General features: G+C 34.1%; 1 protein-coding gene across 1 annotated transcript in view; it reads left to right on the top strand.

Moving 5' to 3' along the window:
- Window positions 1-14849, top strand: part of LOC150104016 (nose resistant to fluoxetine protein 6-like) — a 59571-nt gene extending 44722 nt beyond the window's left edge. The window contains exons 12-15 of the mRNA XM_090396382.1: window positions 1284-1404; window positions 5037-5223; window positions 9994-10136; window positions 14604-14849. Of these exons, the coding sequence (XP_090252508.1) occupies window positions 1284-1404; window positions 5037-5223; window positions 9994-10136; window positions 14604-14849 (697 nt within the window). The remainder of the gene's footprint in view (window positions 1-1283; window positions 1405-5036; window positions 5224-9993; window positions 10137-14603) is intronic.
- The last annotated feature ends 963 nt before the right edge of the window (window positions 14850-15812 follow it).

The raw sequence follows: 15812 nt of genomic DNA, 5'->3' as shown, positions 1-15812 counted from the left end.
CTGGGGAAAGACAGAGGGTTGAATAATCTAGTATTAGTAGAAACGGATAAGTGACTGGTGACGGGAACAAAAGTAGAACGACGACATGAGACCTAATGAGATATCGGATGAGTTGATGCTGATAATATCCTCCTAAATTCACTACCATCCGACCTCACTTCCCTACTAATATCTTCAAATAATGATTACACTGGATCTCTGATCCCAACAACTAGTTTTCAACGTTACTCTGACTTAACTTACCAAGAGATCTTTTACAGAGCCAGCATTCTCTTTTATCTCCTTACCTGCGGCAATACTGTCTTACTTGGTTGTGGCTCAACACTAGATGAGAAATACTGAGGCTACAAAGACTCTTGATTAACCCCTTGTTACAATGGTCAGAAACACTCCGTATTTGCATAGGACCTATTCTTACACGATAACATTACATCCACAAGAGTTTCACTAGAAAATAATTGTGCAAATGCTGATACACATATTCGGCTGATGATTTGTCCATTTCAAATAACTTTGCTGGGATCCCATATTTTTCATTTTAAATTCAGTTAACTGTTTCCTCTAAAGTAATCTTCTCAAAAGAGACAAATATTCTAAAACTGAAATCGACGCCAAAATTTACTGCGACATTGGTTTAAATAGGCCTAGCAAAAATTCGAATAGCATAAACAAATTTTAGTAGTTTTAGTAGAATAAACAAGTTTTAGAAATCTAGGCTTAATTATAACGCCTGTAATATTCATATGCAACAATTATTAATAAATTACTACCGATAAAACTATTACTATGATCATCAAAAACAGAAAATAATGATTCAGCCACATTCTTTCATATTTTTCATAGTTTTGTAAGTATAGAAATTTCATTAAAAATGTGGATATTTGGTTAATGACTCGTAAAAATAAAAACAAAAATGAAATTCACTTATTTTTCAACTAATTAAATGAATGATATCATATTACAAGTGCATATGTAACTTAAGATGATTGATACTTCCGTTGCTGACAATCAGACAAGTTGCTTGCGCATGTACTTGAAATGAAAATAAAAATTAAAGAAACTATCTCCTCATAATTAATCGTCGCTAATCAAATAATTTTTGAAAGAGATGGATTTGAAATAACTTCAAATCAATTAGCATAACTTAATTTGATTTGACATATTTCTATTATGATATTTTTAAATTGTTTACGATATATATTTTTTTAATTTTTTTCCCCTACATGCATAACTATATACTTCAATAGGTTATCGTTTAACTCTATTTTTTATGTTATTCACAGCAATAAATTTTATGCTTCGACTCATTTATACTTCAAGCCATACTGCCATATTGGATCATTCTGCATTGGAATTGCAACCGGATACTTCTTACAAACAAGGCGTGATATAAAGTTCAATTGGGTAAGAGCTTTCAAATGAAACAGTGAAATTTTAAAAAAAGAAAAACATGAAAGATTTTTTATCAATTGTGTTATATATTTCTAGAGTAGAAGGTTTACGTCACTCTTACCATATAACTTAGTTTATAAATGAAGTGATAAAATCTTTCTTTAAGCAAATGCTTAACGTTTCTTATTTAATATTTACTCCTGAATGTATTCCTGAATATAATCTAGGGAAGTTATTGTGAAACATTATAAGAAATATCATTCTAATAGCACTGGATATCACAAAAGACCAATGCTATCTCCGAAATATGAGTTCAGTTTGAGAGTTCTCATATTTTCATCTTCAGTTTTATATTAATTTAAATGAACTAGTTTACTAAAACATTATTAACAGTTAAAATGTAATTTAAAAAGAAAAATATTCAGACACCTTTTTTAAAACTAATAATGAAGTAATGAAGAATCGTTGTACATCCGCCTTTGCTTTTCTCGTCAAGTTAGAATGACATGAAGTCATTTTTCTTTTAATAGTAAGTCTTTTAATCCCTAGGTTGTCATTCTCGTACTTCTTAAGAAGTTATTAAATTTAGTACCAATGTCATAATTAACACATTAACATTTCTGGCTAGATGGATGAAGCAAAATTGCTTTTCATATTCCCCTTTGTCTTCTAATGGAAGAACTTTGAATGGAGTGTTTGTGAGCTATATGCTCGTCCATTGAGGGCAGTGAAATTAGTTGCGTTCAGCTGAACTTAAAATAGTCTTTTAAATTTGTAGATTTCTTCTTCATTATATTCCGAGGCTTCCTTGATTAACGGGTTTGGATGGTTACTTGTCTTAGTAAAGAACTTCTCAGCTAGATTTATGAGAAAGGAAGAGATATAAGGGATATTAACTTCTCTATGGATCTGGGTGTTTCCCAATGTCATAATAATATATGTAGCTTATTTCATAAAAGGAGCTTACGATTCAGATAATGGTGTCAAAATACACCACAACTAAATTCAAAATTAGGGCCTAAAAATTTCTTTGAATAAATATACAAGTATGTATATTTTCAATTTTTGTATCTTTTATATATATATATAGGTACCCAAGGTAAAATACTTTCTACATATACCTCTATATATATATATATATATATATATATATATATATATATATATAGAAAAATAACAAATTATTACGATTTGATGAAACATGAGGGTTAAAGGATTTTAAGATATCTTCTTTCTTGTGGTTCAATTGCCTTAATATCATTTTTATTCTAGGTGTTTATCAGAACCATTCAGCTCCCCCATACATCCCCCACCCACATATATATAGCCTTACACACGAGAAGTCCAAGACATGACGACAGTGCAGTGTGTGTACAGGGGGTGGGGGGCGTTATTAAATTTGTTGCTGTCTTACTTGAAGAACTGTGCACTGGGAAGACTGTCCAAAGAGTGGTGGTGTAGGGAATGAAAGAACAGGATAAGAGCTTGATTCGTTACGTTTGGTTGCATGTGTATGTGTGTTGCCCACAATTGCTCACGATTTAAAGAGGGTGAAGTGATGGTCGTGGCCAGTTCTTTGGCGCACCCTCCATGGAAATATAATAAAGATACAATTCAGCAACAGAGAGCCTATGGAAACTATGGAAAGCGACTGAATGGAGACAGTGACTTAATTGACAAGGACGTCAATTAAGCGAATACTGCTTTTCTGACGACAATCAAGCATTCTGAAGGAGGTTCTAGATGCACCACCCGAAATAAGAGAACAGTTTATGACACCTCCAAGGAGTTCAAGGACTCATATCCTTGGAGGGCACTCCACTTTAAACAACTCACCATCTACGCTGCATAATCCTATTACGAAATACAACGCCATTATCTACACAAGAAATCCATATTCATCTACCGCTACTTTTATTCGTAAATTATGAGCTGCGTGTGTGTAATTTGGAAAAAAAGATTCCCGTATGGGGTATGAACAACTCAAGTTTCTGGAAGAAAAAAAAAACATATGAGATCGGCTCATTCACTTTCAGTTGAAAATCCCGTATAAAGATTACTTTCTTCATGGCAAGAATCGAACTTAGGTCTTTTCTTACTGAAGGGCTGAATAACCCATTCTTTTAGTTGCATTTACGGAGGTCCTTCCATATACTGTAATTTTGTGCGTTAGATTTAACGTCAACTACTACGTGGCTAATATCAAATAAAACTTGAGCAATGCTAAAATGATTCGATTAATACTTTAAATTCCTTTTAAAATATTAAATAGTATACTGATATTTTCTGATAAGAAAGCGATTTTGTTGACATTTGATAGATTTCTCTAAAATATCTTACATTTAAACTGAGTTGGCGCTCTTCCATGGCGCAGTCGGTTGTGAAAACACCTTGATAGAAAAAGGAATGGGAGGTCATATGTTGATAAGAAATCATTGAAACACTTGGTGATCTTAGAACCATCATACTACAATAAACTTTGCTGATGATGCAAAGTTGGGTAGAGCAATAGTTAATGCACAGAATGTCAAATTTTTGCAGGATGATTTGGATAGTTTGGAGGACTGGGCTAAGGAGAATGGATGTCAATTTAATGTGGCAAAATGTAAGGTTATGCATTTTGGGGTGGTCAAACGATTAGCAGCAGTATACCACATTGGTAGAACTGTACTCCGGGAGATTGACGATGCCAGGGATTTAGGAGTGTTGGTGGATAGGGAGTAAATGCAATTGAAAGAATGGGTTATGAAGTTTAGGGGGAACATTGCAAAAGTGGCTAAATCAGCTCATCAAATCACTTGGTTACTGAAGAATACTTTGACGAGCATAGAGAAGCAAGTTATTGTTCCTATGTATCAAGCCTTGATAAGACCCCATCTAGACTATTGTGCCCATATTTGGGCGCCAGGATTTCTTCTTGATGGGGAGAAGGTGGAGAGGATCCAGAGACGAGTGACCAAGATGATAGCAGGTCTATGGAATGAACCTTATGAGAACAGGTTGAAGGTTTGTGGGTTGCAGAAATTGGTTGATAGGCGGAAGAGGGGTGATATGATTGAGATATTCAAATTACTGAAGAGTTTCTATAAGATTAATTCAGAAGATATTTTTGAGAACAGGACTGATGGTGGGAGGACTAGGGGCCATCCATCAAAACTGGGCAAGACTGTGGTTAGCAAGGGTGTTAGAGCTAGGTTTTCTACTTGTAGAGTGGTAAATGAGTGGAATAAGCTGCCAGAGTATGTTGTGGGTGCCATGACTGTGAATGAGTTCAAGGCAAAGTATGATAGATACTGTGTGAATGTTGAATAGTTGTTCTTGACATGATGTTAGGGCCTCCCTCGATGAGTCTAAGGACTCCTTGGAGTTGCCCTAATAATAATAATAAAGAATAGTGTAAAGTTGTATTGTAGAAAACTCAACCAAGTTGACAACTTGGTTGGGTCAGTGGCTAGCCATTTCAATCGAGAGACTGCCGGTTCGAATTCAAGAACGAGTATTTTATGGTTGTGTGTCTTTAGGTCTAGGAAAGTGGTGTATTTTTTGTATATTACTAAAAAAATAACAAACACTCTGTATGGTTATAGATTAGCAGTGTTGATAAACAATAAAGACAATGTTATATAATTGGTTATCCATTTTAGCTTTTGCAGATTTTTGGTTGGTGTGCAAGTTTCACATTAGCTGCAACTGTCGTATTTGGAATATTCCCGTGGAACAGTGGAAACCTTCCCGGTGTTGAAGTGTCCGCACTTTACGCGTCAACTTGCAGAATCGTGTGGATAAGTTGTGTGTCTTGGGTAACTATCGCCTGTGCTACAGGACACGGAGGTAGGTGTCAAAAGTATTTAAATTACAATCATTCAGATACCAAACGTGGGTATTTTAAATTTTTCAGTTATTTTGTTGATATAGTAGACAGAACAAACCTTTTATAAGTATGTGGACGAATTGTTTGGAACGATGCTTTTGAATGTCTGAATTTTCAGTGGAATAATGGAGCGAGATGGTTTACCACTATCACCATTACTTCGAGACACTTTAGAACTCGGATATGGTAATTCTCTTTTCGTTAGAGATGACTAACTTCACTTCTCAGTGAAAAATAATCACGTTCGTTCTCTGACATTTCCATACGGTTGTTAAACAAATATCCCTCTCGAAAAACTTTGTAATATTTATTTCATAGATATTACTGCATACATCAGCATAATAATGTTGATCTTACAAAAATCTGTAGGATGAAGGCGTTCTTAAACCTTTTAAATTCAATCGATGTGAAGAATATAATTCATAATGGAATTCAAATTTAATGGAAGTTATGAAAGAATTAAACCTCGAAAGAGGTCATGTTTAATTTAATAGTCTAACGTAATATTTATTCTATTATTTGTGTAGAAAATAAAACTACAGTTGCTTAACTAGGCACGTTAAAAATTATATATGATTCTATTTCACTCCGAGGACCAAGCCGTGATCTACATTCTTCTCTTTCCATGCTCATACACGAGTTTTCTTTTGGTTAGCTTATGAATTTTGAGATGCAGTGAGAAATTTAAAAATAAATACTTGAAATATAGAGAATTGTTGTACATCAGTTGACAAATATTGAAATATTGGGGTACTGAACACATCTGCGTTTTCATTTTTGGTCATTTTGTAGTTCAAGTATATTTAGTTGTACTGTGTTCGTTTCATATTATTAAGAATCCTCTTACTGGTAATGTGTCATAGACGGTGAGAAAGACACAAAATTTATTCTGCTTGCAAGAAGAATAACTGACTGAAGAATAATGCAATGGAACTCTTGATAGATGAAATTCAATGCGTCACGATGTGTTTAGCTTTGAATTAAAAACATAATCTGTGACTTTAGTAAAAGCACTCAAAAACCTACTTCAGACAGTTCTTCAGTTTATTTGCCATCAACCCTTTCTGACGTGGAAAAATTTTTATAGGTATAGGTGACGATGTCAATTTTATGAGTAATTCATGGTAAAGTGAAATCAGCAGTAGGGTCCATCCACGTAGAACCCAGGCTATTTCAACAGTATTTGTCCATTCTTCATTGTGTTCTGCTCTTTCTTCCCATCTCCTAACACCCAACGTCCGTCTTTCCACCACTACAGCATATCTTCTTTTTATCTCACTGAAGAGGATGTGATTCCTTGTACCTCAAATTTATATGAAGTTACTAGTTGCTTCTGTTGAATCAGCGTATCAATGGATAATATAATTCTTTCATTAAATCAACTTTTGAAGTCTTTGGCTCAATTAACCAGGTTATTGGGTGTGTCAATATATACAATAAAGTCACAAAATGCTTGGTAAACATTAAATAAATCATCTTGATAAGAACTGACAAACTGGTTGTCGGTATATTAATTGTAATAATTACTGTAATTCCATATTCAGGTGAACTTAAAAATTGCTTATCATTAATTCAACTCAAGTAATAATCTCAACTAAGCCTTTCGGTGTACTAATATTTTATTCATTTTTATCATAATTTCTAAGATTTTGTAATTTAATAATGTTTTATAGTTGATGGAAGAATACTGCAAATGGCATTGTACAGTTATTGGAATAGATAACATTATAAACAGTCACTTTTATTGACCTGAGTGATTATGAGGACATGACCTTTTGCTTTGTAGTTCCCTTGTATTGTATGACTTTACTTGAAACACATAAACATGCGCGCGGTGAAATTAGTGCTACTATTTAAAATTTCATTGGCCTGACATGGTAATCTAAAGTATTGTAAGGATTCCCTTTCCCGATTTTAGCACTCCCATATCTGATTATTGTATTTTTCGTAAGTAAACTTCTGATTTGGGCACCTCAGGAACTAAATATACCATAAACTTACAGCCCTTCGTTTATGGAATGCACAAAATAGAATTCATCTTCAGTAAGACCGACATGTCTATACAAAACAGACATTGCATTTTATGAAATTTAATTTCTCTCGTCTTTCGCTATTCAGCTGAGCCACTTCGTTGATTAAACAAGTCTTTTTACAGCAGTCATTCACAGTTGTGACTTTTCTTGAATTTTCTGAAACCATGGTGGCAGCCAGCGATTGAAATAGGAAAACGACGATGGACTTTTATTAGGTGTGTTCGGCGAATAAATTATATTTACCTTACTGTCTTGTTAGCAAAGATATTTACGACTTCTTTACCACTTTTTATCGCTGGTCTAATGAGTTACTCTGTAGATCATATCACAGAGGAATACTTACCATGTGGCCATATTCTACGCAACTGTCGAGTTCCAAACTACTAACGAGGAAAGAAAATCTTGGCGTTCAGACGAAAGAAATGCAACTATAAATAAACCGTACATAAATTTGCTTGAGTCAAAATTCTTCATTATAGAAAGATTTAACCATTGAAATACCGTTCTAGATGATCCAATATTATTCGGTCACTTAATTACCCTCGATTTTGGAATTTATATTCATCTGTTTATGAATGCTATTCTGAAGATATTTTTATATGTATTCTGAATGGTCTGAGAGAGAGAGAGAGAGAGAGAGAGAGAGAGAGTTGTGTGCTCTCGAGCGTGAAATGTAACATGATAATACGCCAGCCGTGTTACTTGAGTGACCTTAAGTAGTCGGTACCAGCCAAACAGTCACTTTTATCGGAGTGTTCACGTATTCAGAACGCACCAGAGTTCTACTGTGCATGACCTAATGTGTTTGTATACAATTAACTGGATGTCTTCCAATCGAAGACATCCACTTTTCGATCTAAAAGAATGATGAAGAGTTTCAAGAATTAAGTATACTAACCAGTCTTTTGACTGGCAATACAACAATCATCAAACAAAAGAGCAAGTCCGAACTCAGAGTACATCAAATCCGGTCACGACAGAGTATAGGTGGCAGAAAAATATATTCATGATAGCGATCTGTTTCAATTTATTACGAAGTTTTATAATATGAGGCTCTGTTTTCGAATCTGTATGAGTCATAACAATTGCCGATCGGTTTTTTGGCATTCTGTAGAAAAAAAATAGTCAAGTCTATTTTGATGACTAGTGAGTCATTAGAACAACTACATAATAAACTGACCACTCAGTCTATTCCTTTATGTTTGGAAAGAAGTCAACGGACACTATAATGTGAGGAACAAACAGCCATGCCTTCCATCTTAATAAGATGTAGGACCTCCTTTCTCTGCGATGACTGCAGAAATCCTAAGGGACATACTTTCCACAAGAGTACGATAGTGATCAATGGGAATTTTGGACCATTCTTCATGTACGCATATAATAAGTTCCTGGCTGTTATGTGGCGGACGTCGCTTGACCTCACCTGACTCTCTCCAGTTCAAACCGCAGATGTTCAATAGGGTTAAGATCAGGGCTCCTTTGTTGAGGTCAGTCAAGTCAAGTGTGGTGACGTTTCATGTCCACGAGACACGCAGTTACAGCAACAGCCTTACGACACGGTGTATTGTCTTGCTGAAAGAGACAATGGGCAGTTCCTTAGAAACACCACAAAGTAGGAAGCATTTCACATTGTCTGGAATGTTTAGATACCTCTCAGATTTCAATGTTCATGGCACTATAACAGAGGTCTGAGGCCAAACCAGAAAAAACAGGAAGTACATATCACACTGCCACCTCCGAATTTCATAGCTGGAGTTAAGCACGCTGGTAAGAGACGTTCACCAGACACTCGGCATATAAGCCTCAGTTTTGAAGGTTATTGTGCAGATTCCTATTCCAGTTGATTCCCGGAAGAGGACTCCACATTCAACATGTCGGCTGAGGAATCGCAGTTTTTACATAATATCCTTCGTAGCACCTTACTGTGACGTTCGGTAAGCCGTCGACTGCAGGTAGCACTTGGTTTCCATCTCAGTTTAGTATCACTAATTATTGACCTAAGATGGCCTGATTTGTCAATAATTTGCCGAACAGACAGGCCTGTAGCATAGTATCCTAGACCACGCCTGTTTCAAACTCTGTCAGTTTCCTTCTCGGAACCATTTCACGCGGACACAGTTGCACTGAATTGAGAATATCATATTCCTCCAATTTATAGCTGCTGCTACAAACATGTGACTGGTTAAATGACGCGATGCACCCTGCTATGGGGATATGTGAAATATTTCTCAAAGTTTCGAGGCAACTGAGGTTCTGAAACTTACCTTATATCTGTCAAATGTGGTGTAAAGTTCATTTGCCTGTTTTGTCAACTGGGAGATCGGAGGTCTCAGAAGAATATCCCTGTTACTCAAAGAATGCTTCATATTTAATTACGTAATAGCAAATTTATCTAAAGAGTTACATATCACTTTGAAAATAGCTGCGCCGAAGAGATAGAGCTATATTTCTAATTCTATGTGACGTTTTTTATGATTGTTTACTTATAAAATCATATTTTTTCATTAGTAACTGCCTCAGAAATGATGGAAATTAAAAAATAGATCACATTATTTGCGATTCCTTCAAATTAACTGTCCAATGTGGCTTAGTAGGCTTCTATAAATGGAATTTAAATTATCATATACACTTTTAGAATATATGATGTTCTATAATACAATCATTTAAAACTAAATCATTTATTTATTTTTTTTACAGGGATTGTGAACCAGTTCTTGAGTTGGAAGCCTTTTATTCCTCTTGGCCGTTTGACATTTCTGGTTTACCTATTCTCACCTATCGTACAACTGGTATTTGCAGCTTTTTCACATGAAAGGACTTACGCCCATCATTTCACATTCGTATGTGCTATTCCTTGTATACATTATTTAGAAAAGTAGCATTAAGATTCATAATTGCAAAATAAATCTTAATAAACGTACCGAGATTAACATAAAATGTTTTAATCGCACAGCTAGTTTCGTCTTACATAGATTTCTTCAGCTGCTAAAAACATCTAAGAATTCCAGTAAGAAACTGTAGAGGAATTGGATCTGAACAGTATTAAAAAACGCAGCAAAAAAAAAAAACATCGTAAAAGCTACAGCCTAGATGAGTTTAAAAAGAAGGACAATTTCCATCAATATTAAATGGCAGAGCTGTGGCAGTCTGATAGGTTGTAGCTTAAATTACAATTGATATGAACAGAGTTTAGGATTATTTCTTTTGACTCCAAATTTTTTCTTTCTATCTCATCATAACAACGGTAAAGATTGTTAGACGTTTCCCAGAGTACTGGATGTGGGAGGCCCACCTCGTTCTAATTTGCTGAAAACAAGACATGGCTAGATGAGGCGCTGGCTCGAGTTCTTTTGTAGTTGATGTCTCTTTGGTGTTCTTCGATACGGAGTTCGATTGTTTTTTCCGTCTGTCCAAAGTAAAGTTTGCCACAATTGCAGAAAATTTAATAAACGCGGGGATATTTGAGACCGTTATGATTAGTCTTTGGTCGACTGAGAAGGGAACGTAGCTTAGGCAGTATTGTGAAGAAGGTCCAAATGTTAAATTTGCTTAAGATTTTTGCTAATTTTGGAGAGATTCCAAAATTAGCAAAAATGTAAGGAAAATAGAAATGCTGCCCTTAGAAATTGTAGTATCTTCATTACGACGTGTGGGAGGATTGAAAAGGAGTTTGATGATAATTTTCTTTGAATAGCCATTTAACTGAAATGTGCTTTGAAGATGATTAAGTTCGTTGCTAACACCCTGTTCATCCGAAAGAAGTGAGCGAGCCCGGTGTCCAAGAGTAGACATGATGTCGAATTTCTGCGGGGGTAATGATGAAAATCAGCGTGAAGATATCTGTATGAGTCGGTTTCCTGAAAATAGTTATTTTGATTTTCTCATTGAACGACGGGTCAGTTTTACATCTAAAAAAGAAAGACAGAAAGTCTTTCTTTACCCTCCAATTCAGCTGTAGACTTAATGTTAGGATGTATATTATTTAAGTGTTCTTGAAAGTTCGGAGGGTATCAAGGCCAAGTTTCCAAATTAGAAAGATGTCTTCAACGCAGACATCTTTCTAATTTGGATTCAACGTAGCGTTTCCACACTCTAGGTTTTTAAAGGAAAGGATGAAATGTCCTTTTCTTCAAAATCCTCCAGACAAATGTTGGCAAGAACTGTGGATAAAGGGTTTCTCATAGCTAGGCCCGAATTTTGCTTGTAGAATGTGTCTTCGAATTTGAAGTAACCGGAATTGACACAATGTGTCAATAAGGCCATGATCTTCTTTAGATAATTTTTCTTTTAAAAGGAAAGTACTTCTTCCGTAGGAACATTTTTAAACAATGAAACTACGTCACACGAGGAGGGCCTCCCACATCCAGTACTCTGGGAAAAGTCTAACAATCTTTACTGTTGTTATAATGAGATAGAAAGAAAAATTTTGGAGTCAAAAGAAATAATCCTAAACTCTGCTCACATCAATAGTAATTTAAGCTACAACCTATCAGACTGCCACAGCTCTGCCATTTAATTTTGGCGTGCGCGAGATTGTGGACGCACGCATGTGCCTAATAATACAGTGGGAGATTGTTGTTCTTTTTAAACTCATCTAGCTTTAGCCTCTCGATTGTTTTTTCCGTCTGTCCAAAGTAAAGTTTGCCACAATTGCAGAAAATTTAATAAATTTAATAAAATAATAATTTTAATAAAATTTTTACTGCGTTTTTTAACACTGTTCAGATCCAGTTCCTCTATAGTTTATTATTGGAATTCTTATATATATATATTTTTTTTTATCACCTGAAGAAGTCTATTAAGAAGAAACTAGTTGTGCGATTAAGAGCTTTTATTTTAATCTCGGTATTTAGTCATTTAATACTTTTAACATGTTCCCAAACTGAGTATGTTTATTATTCAAATTAAGTGGATATTGAATCCAACATTATTTCATAGCCGAATATAGAAATTACAAGAGTTTCAGAGAAACTACAAGAGTTTCATGCCGAACATATGGACACTATAAAAGCTTCGACGGATACAAGCGTACGCCAACCTTTCGTGACGGGCAACTCATAGTAAAGGTGGAGCAAGCTCCGATCACTGTCCTTAGTAATTTCCCATAATGTAAAACACATCTCCCAGGAGATGTATGATGTTATACATTATGGGGGGAGGTCACTACCCAGACCGGTTTCGACTTTTTTTCAGGTCTCGTCAGTGGGAGCTAGACCAATAATATTCTGGATGAAGTGATACAGAACTTGCACTTTACGATACGAGTTGCTAAAAAAGGTGTCACATTACAAAAGGCACCAAAAATTACTGAAAAATGTAAAACATATCTCCTAAGAGATGAGTTTTACATTATGGGAAAATACTAAGGATAGTGATCGGGGCTTTCTCCACCTTTACTACGAGTTGCCCGTCATGAAAGGTTGGCGTACGCTTGTATCCGACGAAACTTTTATGTCTATGTATTCGGCATGAAACTCTCGTAGTTTCTATATTCGGCGATGAAATAATGTTGGATTTAAATCACTTAATTTGAATAATTTTGCATTGCCGAAGTAAAGACTTTTGGCTCTCTTTTTCAGTATATATGTTTGTATTACCCATATTCGTTGATGAAAGTTATATTACGTATAAACACAACAATGACGTGAACAGCTTTTGTGCCCTCTAGTGTGTGTGTGTAGTAACTTAAATCTTTGCATTCAGCTACAGATCAGCGGATAGTCGGAGCCGTACCAAATTGGAATTATTTTTGTGAGGGACTGTAATTAAAGATAATTAGATATCGGGAATCGACACTATTTAACAATATTAAAAATTAAATAATCTATTTTATAGTTATATTTTACAAAACATAAACTAATTATCAATAAACGTTTCTTGCTTTTAATTCAGCAAAATCTTTGAAATTGTTTTCATATTTTACATTTCTTTCTTTGGAGCCGAATTGATCCAATGAGCTCAAAGGCTGCCCTGTGATCAAATCGTATACAATAGAAATTTAATTAATTTTGTGTAATTTGTAAAAAAAAATGAGTTCTTTCTTCCCAGAATTTTCCTTATTGTATACAATGGAAGAGTAGAATTCCAATCTTAATATAAAATGGATAATACAATGTACATCTCATAATATTATTATGCGACACCTCCAGGGAGTCCAAAGGCTCATCGATGGAGAGTGTGCCAACGGCATCGAACGATTGAATCCCTTCGAACTACTAACCGCGTTCAAAGTTGCTTAACTTTTTGCGAGCTATTAGTAGGAAAGGCTCTACCAATCGACCAACGTTTGCTGGCAATATATAAACTGAAATTCTTTTACTTACAATATATAAACTGAAATTCTTTTACTTACAATAAAACGAACTGTTTTATCATAAGATAATAAAATACTCCTTTTTTTATTCTTAGTGCATTTAAGTAACGGTATTAAGAAAGACTATTACAGTTTGTACGTTTATTATAAATAAAATTTCATCTTATCGTAATGAAAAAGGTAAATAAATATATTCTTTATTATATCAAAAATAATGACAAATACGAATATTTCATTCTTTAAGGATTAATGAATTTCATAATAAAGAAATGGAAATACAGATGAGTATATATATATATATATATATATACAGATTTTTTCGATCAAAAAAACGAATGTAGCAAATGATAACTGATAACGGGTTTAATACTTATATATTACAAATAATAAAATTTCATCTTATAACAAATAATGCAGGTATTTGTTTAATAATGAATCAAATCCTAATGAAAATATTTCATTATAATGCTTATTTTTATTTTATTTAATATTATTTTTTTGGGGTAGATGGGTGAAGCAAGAATGCTTTTCATATTCCTCTTTGTCTGTAGAAGAAAATGTATGGATGGGGTGTTATTGAGCTATAAGCTCTGGTCTTGGGGTAACAGCAATAGCTGAGCCTCAGTTAAAACTTCATTAAAACTTCATACAGCATTCCGTTGATATATCATATCACTACTAATGTTATTTTTAATGTTTAAACTTCAATGATGATATTAGTAATAAGGAAAAAGTGTTTTTAGTTCAAATTATCAATTTAAACAATTTTTAAAGAAAATGTTTGTTTAAGTAAAGTCTTCGTGTTTTTCTATTAATACGATCACATATGTGATTATTTCTTCTAATGCTTTGTGTTCTTACGTTTGAAATTAATAAACAACGAATTCTTGAATAATAATAATAATAATAATAATAATAATAATAATAATAATAATAATAATAATAATAATAATAATAATAAAGATAAGATTTAAATGTTGAATTTGCTTTTCAGATATATTGGTATTTTGGACATGTAGTGACGTCTCTTTGTCTCGCATACATCGGAAGTCTTGCCTTTGAATCCCCTTTCATGGCACTGGAAAAGATCGTCATTCCATCAAGAAGGAAACAGAAACCCGACTTAATGACTCATAGCAAGAATGGACACACTAATGGACTTGATGACACGAAATGCAAGATGAACAATGAAAAGCATCCCAATGGATTTGATAATCATGCGTTTGCTTGTAGACTGTGAACTCGTGTTTTCTTTGTGCAGGAAAAAGTAGAAAACTTCACTACAAGGTTTCAATTTCGTCACCTTTGGAACATAGTAGCAAAACTGTAGAAAACAGAATATATCAGTTTGTATATACCCAGAGAGAAGCAGTGCTCAAGACGCAATCTCTTATTTGTTCTTGTTTCATAACAGCGTGTGTTCACTATATTAACTTTACTTATATAATTAATTTTTCCTTTGAAATGACGCGTAAGTAAATTGGAATGCTTTTTTATTGGTTTTAATCTTCCATTGCATCAAGTAATGTTTTCAACCATTTCTTTCCAACATTTCAATAACATCACAATTCCGATTCCCACTGTTTCAAGGTAAATTCCGTTGCAGATCCTCCTTAAGAAAGAATATTGAATAACTTTCAGTATCATTCTACTTTAATCTAAAATCGTTTTTATTTATTTATTTCTTCCAGTTTTACTCTGCATTTAGTGTCGGCAATAATTCTAATTAGAAATGCGCGATATATTATTGGACCGCATATTTTCCCAGTATTTTATTTTTAAAGGGTAAACCTGTCATCGCGCATTCGTTGTCGCTTATCTATATTTTATAAAAACAGAAAAAGGTCAAAACGGAATAGTACCCCTATAATATTAGTTTACATCTTTCTGTGAAGACTAAGTATGGTTTTTATCCTTCATTTGCATTTCGCACGACGTAAGATGTTCATAGTGTTCTTCCAGCGAAGAAAATCATGTACCACTATTCAAAGTTGAAGGAAAGTTCTTAAAATGCATGAAGTAATACGTTCACTTTCTTTCCAATCAATTTCAAATCATGCTCAACAGTGAAATCTTTATAGACGAAGAAGAAAATAGACAATATTCTAAATTCAATGAACATTCTAAATATTGAATTCTACATAATTTCTTAGTCTAGAATAGTGATATCGAACTGAAATCCCCCGGAATACACTTTTAATTC

The sequence above is a fragment of the Typopeltis vanoorti genome, chromosome 8 (genome assembly GCF_054136105.1).
Source record: "Typopeltis vanoorti isolate ZY-2024b chromosome 8, IOZ_Tvanoo_1.0, whole genome shotgun sequence".
NCBI classification, from domain to species: Eukaryota; Metazoa; Arthropoda; class Arachnida; order Uropygi; family Thelyphonidae; genus Typopeltis; species Typopeltis vanoorti.
This window is presented reverse-complemented; position numbering and strand designations above follow the sequence as displayed.